Source organism: Urtica dioica, chromosome 1, assembly GCF_054948205.1.
Source record: "Urtica dioica subsp. dioica isolate 48M chromosome 1, U.dioica_male_clone48M_v1_H2, whole genome shotgun sequence".
Lineage (NCBI taxonomy): Eukaryota > Viridiplantae > Streptophyta > Magnoliopsida > Rosales > Urticaceae > Urtica > Urtica dioica.
In genome coordinates, this window is record NC_142756.1 from 57,525,719 (window position 1) to 57,535,167 (window position 9,449).

At 34.2% G+C, this 9,449-nt stretch overlaps 1 protein-coding gene across 6 annotated transcripts; it reads right to left on the minus strand.

Annotated features, from left to right (window-relative positions):
- Nucleotides 1–4,882: 4,882 nt before the first annotated feature.
- On the minus strand, nt 4,883–9,108 carry LOC149408196 (uncharacterized). Of its 6 annotated transcripts, none has more exons than XR_016299406.1 (3): nt 7,882–9,105; nt 7,702–7,780; nt 4,883–5,091 (listed from the first exon to the last, which is right to left on the minus strand). XR_016299406.1 is itself a non-coding variant. In XM_089616277.1 (3 exons), the coding sequence occupies exons 1-2, from the start codon at nt 8,897–8,899 to the stop codon at nt 7,725–7,727; spliced, it is 1,050 nt and encodes a 349-aa protein (XP_089472403.1). In that variant the 5' UTR covers nt 8,900–9,108; the 3' UTR covers nt 4,883–5,091; nt 7,702–7,724. The 6 variants fall into 6 exon arrangements, 4 of the variants coding, with proteins under 4 accessions (XP_089472403.1, XP_089472404.1, XP_089472402.1 ...); XM_089616277.1 differs by having other exon boundaries at nt 7,906–9,108; XM_089616278.1 differs by lacking the exon at nt 4,883–5,091 and adding an exon at nt 5,697–6,172 and having other exon boundaries at nt 7,906–9,108.
- Between the last annotated feature and the right edge of the window lie 341 nt (nt 9,109–9,449).

Here is a 9,449-nt window from a genome sequence, read left to right on the forward strand (position 1 = left end):
CAAGTTTGGAAAATCATTCCAAGGTCATTCCACACAAGCTTTCAGCGAACAATTGGTAGTACCCCACCTCTTGTTCTCTCTCTGTCACCATGGCCCATTCCGTCGTAATTCTGAAGGACAGGATATAAGCCTTCGGGTTCGAGGTCCCATTGTACCGAGGAAGGCGAACCTTCCCGGCATCTCCAATGAAAATGTCGGTGGTGTTTTTAGCGAAATGAGTCCTTCCCGTTTCTGCAACGAGTTGGTCTATTTCGGGGGCCGAGCTAGTCGCACTGTGAAAATTTGAGTGGACTGCTCTCAGCTCGGCCATCACCGATTCTTTGAATTTTTCAAACTCAGTCATGCTGGGTTCGCCCCCTTGAGAGGGGCGAAGTCCCGTGCGCAATGGTGTGACTGTAGTGACTTCGATCGGATTGTACTAGGTCTGGTTCTGTCCGCCAAAATAATGTGCGATGAACGTTTGGGAGGTCGTCGAAGGGCGAGGTCCGAAACCCGCAAGAAACGATCCGGGGGGCGCTCTCGTCGACGGGGGTGGGGCAGTCCGTCCGGATCGATCGCAGCTCTAGTGGCGGCCTCTTCTGCAGTCCCTCCGAGCTGGGAGCTCAGACCGGGGGACTGATCTAGCCCTTGGGAGACCTGGATCTCGATAAAGTCCAGGCGGATGCCAAGAGGGAGAACCCGACTCGTTTGCGTGGCTGACGCCGTGTTCCGAGCAGATTCTGAGGCGGTCATTTCACCGGACCCCGCCTGGGGACTCTGAGTATTCTGAGGGGTCAAGAGGGAATCCAACCGAGCATTAAGAATTCGGTTGGTTTCTTCCTGACTTTCTATTTTTTTGTTCAGCATATCCAGGATTGCCCTGATCCCCGGAGGGATTTCCTCTCCTGATTCATAATGAGTCGGAGTAGAAGACATGGTGTTTCTTTTCTGGGAAAGTTGTTTCTTTCGATGTTGGTCTTTCTGAAGTTTCCCACAGACGGCGCCAAATTGTTGATGTCATTTTTTGGATCTTCAACAATCACAAATTATAATATGATATATATTTGATTTATTTAAATATAGGTCTCAGAAGACTTCGGCGTGAATGACATTTTCACGTCTGAGATTCCATTTTATATCCCGGTTTTTAGTAAAATTTGACCTAGACCAGGCCGGATTTTGTGAACCGGGATGCAGACCGGAAATCGTCTGGTTCCCACCGGTTCTTAGGGAATTACACGGTTTTGTACTGAACCGTGCCGGGAAGCTCACTGAACCCGGTTCTCGGGCAGGAACCGTCCGGTTCCCCCGAGATTTTAAACCTTGATTAAAAGTGTCAACTACCACCATGCATGCAGCCGGTAGGTGCTTAGGGTGGATTATAGCCCCCCTAAAAAAAATTATTCGCATTTTTTGCCTAGTTTTTAATTTATTTATACCTTTTTTTTATCCTAAAATTTATAAATCAGCACCTTCAACGTTTTTTTTTTGTATATTAACCCCTAGTTTAGATTTATGGTTTGTCCTGACCAAGGTTCAAAATACCAAATATATATCCCGATATATCACCGATATCAAGGAAAAATGGGAAGTTCGGTACAAAAATTACTATAACAGCTTAAATATCGTTTTTATTCCCAAAATACCGATATTTATAGAAAAATTACTACAACAGCCAAAATAAAAAAGTTATTCATGAAATACCGATTTTTATAACTCTAAACAGGCCCAAAATTTAAACTTGAGTTTTTCGGCCGATGAAGACCCATTGTTGCTTCTTAAAATTCATAAAACCACATAGGTTTATATAAAAGTGATTTCTTTCAATTTTTTAATTTTACAAATATGATTAACTTTATTTGTTAGCTAAATAACATCAAAGATGTTTTATTTTTATTTTTGCATTCTCTTGTTTCAAGTTAAAATCAAGTGGTTCAAAATTCAAATAAATGTTATATATTCATTCATTACGTATATTTATAGATATAAATATATATATATATGTGATATATATATATATATATGTGTTATATATATATATATATATATCTATTTAGAATATACTTGTTATATGTAACATTCAATTATATATACATAATATCTATTTTTTATATAAATTTTGTCGATATATCCGTCGGTAATCGATATATGATCGGTAGTCGGTATTGAAATTATTATAAAATATCTGTCGATATATCAATCGATACTCGATATATCAGTAAAATCAAAATTTTGGTATCGGTACCGGTATTTGGTCCTGACTACTCTATATATATATATATATATATATATATATATATATATATATATATATATATATATATATATATATACACACACTTAAGAAGATCGTCAGATTTATTAATTATTTTTATGCTGCTAATATTGAGTCAATGTGCACAAACTTGGTCAACGTGTAAAAAGCCCTATTCAAACGAAAACTAGACGCAATAAAGGAAGAAGAAGATACACGTGTCTTACGGTTTTACCATCCACTGCAGTAGAGTAAGCATACACACCGTTTAAAAAAAAAGTGTATATACAGCTGTCCCATATCCATAGGTTCTTTATTTTATTAGTAGACTAGTAGTTTTGACTAGTACTCTAGTCTGCCTATGTCTGCATATATAATGCACATCTCCATGCATCTTGTGGTTAAATGATCTTTGTACCTACAAATTGCAATCACACATAGATAAATCAAAACCCGAAATTATAATTGACACAGAGAAATGAGGGCAAAAATAAGAATAAAAAGGAAAAGAGAGAGAAAGAGACTAGGAAATGGTCAGAGAGATAAGGATCACTAATGAATGCTTCAAATTTAAACGGTCTGTTATTATGTTTTTATATTGTGTTACTCAGAGGTAGCTATAAAATTATATTAACTGAGTATATTACATTTGATACTCCGTACAAGTACAGAATTTTATATTAAGATATTCTCCTGCAAAACTCAAACTGACTTGAGAGATGATTTAACACTCTGACGCTAAATATAAAATATTATATTAAAAACCCGTGAACTAATTCCTTCTCTCAGCATTTATTTGATGTTTCTCAAGCAAGAAAAAATAAACCTACTGTACGCTTACAAATATACATTTAAATACGATATAGGAAATGCTCGTAAGTTACAAGAACACACTAGTCTATGTTGGGGTTTCAAAGAAAGCTTGTCTATCTACAAGGTGCTATTTCTTTTTCGCTATTTACTTTATTTTTTCAATTTTTTTTTCTTTCAAAATAATTATGCGTGTGTGATGTTCTTGCTCAATGCTCTTGATTTGTATCGCTCTTCTAGATTTTTATTTATAAGAAAAGTGTTTTTTACGATGACATATATATATATATATATATATATATATATATATATATATATTGTGTGTGTGTGTCTATTCAAGCTCTAGGTGTTTTGTTAGGTTTTGCGTTTCTCTTATCTGTGTGTGAGTCTGATATATATAGTAAAGTTTGTAGAATATAAAAAGAAAAATGTTATCTTCAGCGACTTGTTAACAATTATGGTAATTTGATGCTAATACTGAGAGAGCTTCATGTATGTAGCATATATGCCATGAAGATATAAAGAAAAACTAAAAATTCAAAACCAAAGATAGAAAGACAAAAAAATAGTGTTTTTTTAATTCTCTCCAAAGATTCTATATTAAGCTTTATTTTGTACTTCAAAGCAAACAAGAAGCAAAAGAATATAGAGAGGAAATGGGAGTACGAGTAAGCATAAGGAGTAGCAAATTGTTTATTCTTCCAAGATTCCTTACCTTACCATCCTAGCTCGTTTTCTCTTGTAGTTGTGATAATATACATCTATATATATATATATATATACATATATATATATATATCTGTAATTAGTAGTCTTATATGGGAATATATGTTTCAGTTTCCCTAGAAGAGACATAAATCTGAAATCTCGCGGGTTTGCTTTAAAATGGCCAAAAGATCACAGAGAGTGAGAGACTGCGTTCTTCTTATCATATAACTGGTAAGATCTTATATGTATCGTGGTTATGTTTTTGTGTGGTAAATATATATATACATTTCATCATAAATATCTCTGTTTTGGTTCCCTTCTTACTCTATTTTTCAGATGAATGCTCTCTTCTTTGCAAACTGTGCACAATTTTCTTCTCAATCATGTTACTTTATTTTACATATTTAAATAACACACCGTGGTGAATCCAAGTTTTTTATAATTTAGCTTTTATGTAAGCTTTTAAGCCGCGAGTATTCAAGTTGGTGTAGCAAATATATAGTGATATTATCTAGGTTAGCACATACATAGATTTAGGTAATCGATATGGTTTTGAAATATATAGACATACCGATAATAATTTACCACAAATTTTTAAATTTATCAATATTGAGATCCAGATTAGAGGATTCTTGATGTCTTCCTAGTTGAGATTTGCCCCTTTGTAAAATAATGCAACGTTTCAATCCAAAAAGTGTATAAAGGCAGAAAATGTTCCAGAAAAAAATGAGTAATAACATTTAATATGAGTTTTCTTGACTATACCCCTAGTGTGAATTTTCTCTCTCTCTCTCTCTCTCTCTCTCTCTCTCTCTCTCTCTCTACGAATGAGACAGCCTACATTTTGACCCTTTATAATAACAACTGACGTTGGAAAAAGATGATAAAGAAAAGTCTAAAACATAAACAGGAAAGAAAAACTCAAGTGACTTTTGATATATACTGTTTAAAATTTAATTTCTATGATTTCTTAAAGCGTCTCAACTAATCCGAATATCTACTGGCCTAACTTAGCATCACATCACATTACAACATTTATTCAGGATTATGGTGATGCCCACCTAAAAAATTCTTAACGTAGATATGAAATGTTGACAAGTTATAGTGTTATACTGTATATAACTTCCCATTTATTAAGTCAGTCTATGCAAGCAGTGTTTTCATGTGACCGGGACAAAACTTCAGTAGACCACTGAGGGGCTCAAGTCCCTCCTCAAATTTTATTTTTTGCACTTTTGAAAAAAATTTATACATTTTTTTACTCTGAAAATTTATAAGTTATCCCCCTTGAATTTTTTTTTTCAAATTAACCTCCCCTAAGAATTTCTCTGGCTCCGTCCCTGCATGTGACATTACATAGACAAAAACGAAAAACTATTTTAGCATAAATCATTTATAATATAGACCCGTCACCCAATAATATATCATAGTTGTATCGTACTCTATGATAACTGGTCCATATTAATCAGGGCTGAATGTAACTGTTGCACTTATATTATACATACAAAATATATTCATAAAAACAAAACAACAAATGAGGAGCTAGCTCGGTTGCTAAGCACCCTGCGAAAGTAAAACCCATAAAAAAAATACGAAAACTAACCATAGTAGAATTCCTGACATTACAAACAAGCAAATTGGCATTGATTTTGTCAAAGGATGATCAATTATTTATATTTTGATCTCTAATATATATTCAAGTACATGTCTTATTTTCAGTAGAATATATCTAAAACCAATTTTTTTTTTTGTTAAATGCAGAATATATATATATATATATATATATATATATATATATACCTATGAATGTTCAGAATTTCCCTTTTTTTGAATATTTGTTAGTATCGTACACATGAAACAAATAATTAAATATATTATACATTAAAACACAAATTATAAAGATAACCAATAAACTTTACAATATGAAAAATATTACATTTGTGGAATTTGAATTCAGACCCTCAAGGACCTCACAGAAGAGAATGCCAATCAAGCTATGCACTTGGTGTTCTTCATAGTTTTGCTTTTATATAATGTGTGTGTATATATATATATACATATATATATACATACGTATGTAGCGTTAGCTTTAAATAGCTTAGTGACGCCATCACACAGCCAAGCAAAGAACTGAAAATTTTGAATTCTCACAAATCTAGTTAAGTTAGCATATCTAGACTGGTCAAGTAAATTGATACATATCGTACATATGAGGAATATATTACGTAAGGCAAACAATAAATATCTATAAATTAATTAGTGATATATTTCATATATACTCGAGAGATTTCATATATATATTACATATAAATTAAACCATGCTTCGTTACAGTTAATTCCTTACCAATCACACCACTACATATGGTAGCTTAATCTTACCCGCGGGCGCACACACACACACACATTTATAGGAAGTCAAAACTGCATATAATTCATATCTGTCAATACATACTCTGTCATGTAATATATAATAATAACAGATTACTATATATTTGGTTAATCGTAAATATAGTTAATTGCTTGCAAGAAAAGTATAAATAGTTTATGTGTGCTTAATATGACATATATCAAGATAATATGCCCAATGGCCATATCCGAGCCATATTTATTCGGTCCAGGTGATATTGATGTGTTGCCCAAAATAGTTGAACAATGATACCCACACACATTGTACCTATATCTGTACACATATAAACTAAGCACATATGATATATATATATATATATATACATGGTACAATATAATTAGACATAGAAGACAATCACAACAACAGAAAAAGTTGATTAATCTATTTTGTGTATCTTCTCTTGTAATCCTTAGATGCCAATGAAAATAAATTGTTTGGAACTGTGAAATCTAGCTAGATAACTGTAAACAAGACATCCTTTTTCTTAGTGTTAGGAAATAGCATTTGATAGAGATTTATATATAAAAACAAATAAATAAAAAATAAAATAAAAAACTGCTTGGAAAATGAAAAGTACAAGAGAAACTAGAATGTGTTTTAATTTGAAACTGGATGTCTAATCTGAAGTAATATAATACTTGATAAGAGATCAATGACAATGAGGATGTTAGGGTAGAACCAAACGATTTTTGTAAATAAAATAAAATACACGCATGCATCTATAAGTTCTCCTGCTTTTTTCTTCCAACAAATGCGGAAACATGATATTATTTTATTGATCGGTCTAATGTCTGATAAATAATTTTGTTAGGATGATGAGAAACAGATTATTTTATTTTGTAGAGTAAAATTATGACTGATATAGCGTCCATCCCGAGTAAAAAAAAATTAGAAACTCTTTCTGCTGATGCATAAAAAAAAAAGACAGACCTCGTATGAATGTTAAGGCAAGAGCGTAGGAATATACAAACCAGACTAGGATTTCCAAAAAAAAAAAAAAAAAAAAAGTGTTAAAAAAATTACAGCTACGAGGATAAACTTTAGTTTAGGTGTTAACGATTTATAATTCACAAATTATAGACAAGAACTGCCACGAATAAAATGTCTTCAAAAGAGAAAAAAGTTCAATACACAGTTAACATACCGAAAGTGATGAGCTTATGTGGAGTTTCAATGTCAAACTTCAGCTTACAAGTATGTATATATATATGTACATATATATATATCTACATATGTACCTATGAGTTAGAGAATTAGAATCACATCCGAAATATTAAAAAAACGAAGGCATAAAAACCCAGATCACTACACATATATCATACACTTGCCAGTAAAACATACACCTAGTAGATACATCAAACATACGAATTCTGAAATCATAGAGATTCAGAAATAAATAGACCTAAACGAATCACCAATTTAGACAAAAACTAACAAATTAGACGATCTATCCAGCGAATAGGTGAAGGAAAGTAATAAAAAAAAAAAAAGAACTTGAGAAAAAAAGAAGATTCAAAATCAAGGAATGGTGATATAAGCTTACATCTCCAATCTCGGCAGCTTGATTTATTCAAGAAAGAAGTTGGATATTCGGTTTGTCAAATTAACTTCACGAAGTTTCTCTGCACAATCAGGACTGAGATATTAGTATATAAACTGTGAAAGAAACCAGCACAAAATATGTATGTAATGAAAACAATATATATAATGAATTGAGTTGCACCGATTCATGGCTTCGTGGCCATACTGTTGATGTCCCAATTATCGGAAGAAGAGTAAACGACGACGCTGCTGCTCTTAGAGACCTCGCGGAGGGACATAGCTTGAAGATGGTCGTAATTACCATTATTGGAACTCCACGGAATGTTGAAATGTTTATTGTCGTCGTTGCTATTGCTGAGCTGGCCAGAGCGGTGTCTTTTGACATCCAAATCTAAAGAAGGACAGGGATCGAAACCGCTTTGACGGATCTGAGCAGTTGACCGGTTCAATTGACTCGAGATCTTCTTCACGGAAACATTCTCTTTGGTCCTCACAGATCTCGCTCTAGCCCTAGCTCTCGCCTTCGCTCTCGACTGCTTCGCCACAAGGCTCGCGATCGAGGCCTCCTCAACCACCACCTTGCCTTGACTTTGACTTTGACCGTCTAGGGTTTCCTGGTCAACGACTTGATGGTCGAGATCGGAGTGGCTCCTTGGGCCTCTGAGGCTGGTCATGGAGATCTCTCTGATAGCGTCCTTTGACTGTCTCAAAAGCCACTCTAGGGTTTTGCTGGCCTTGTCAAACCCTAGAATGTCGTGGAGGTCAAAGAACTCTCTTGCGATCTCTATGGAAAGTCTGACTCTCCGATCCCTCAGCCCTTGCGCCGTGAAGATCTTGCTGTGCCGGTCTTTCTTCGCCGCCGGTTTTTTCTTCTTCTCCGGCAGGGACAGATCATGCTTTGAGTTTTCGCCATTGTTATTACAGTCTCCGAAACTCTGCATCGTTTGAGGCAGAAAGAACGTGGTCGGGTCGTAGTGGTGGTTTTGGTTGTGGAATGAGAAAATGTCGTCTTGGCCGAGAGGTAATGTTGAAGGAATGGGCTGTGGTGATAATAAATGTGGCTGTGGAGTGAGATAGTTTGGAAGCGAAGAAGAATGAGAAGAGGAAGAAGATGATTGGAAATAGTACTGAGGAAAAGGACTCATAGTGGTGTTGAGTGTGTTCGTACTAATGTTGTTGTTTGTGGCTGAAGTGAACATGACTTGAATTTAAATCCTTTTGCTATAGTGATATATATAATTTGACCCTAAAAGCTATGTGTATCTTGATCTCCTCACAAAAGAGAAAGCTACATCTTAAGCACCATTATATATATGTCCCTGAATGAGAGAGATTGTGAGCGAGAGAGAGGTTTCTGTTTAGGTGTATCCATGGCTTTGTTGCTTTGCGAGTGGGTATATACCCAAAAAAGGCCTAAAGTTAATTTGACATATTCGAGTTGTCGAAGGAGATAGGGAGAAAGAGATAAAGGTCTTTTGTTGGTATTTGGTTTGATATAACACCATTGAACATTGATTAGCACTTATGTAAAAAATTTGATTTTCAAAGTTACCCGTTGGTCATTTTCTTGTTCTTCCAGTTCAAGTGATATTGAAGTATTTATTATTAATATCATTATTACTATTCTGACGTAGAATAAAAGATTAGGACCAAAACGAGTAAGTTATCCTTACTATAATAATTGGATTAAAAGTACCGTTTTCTCATTTTGTGTATATACTATGTACACGCGTTTGTATGTTTAGAGGT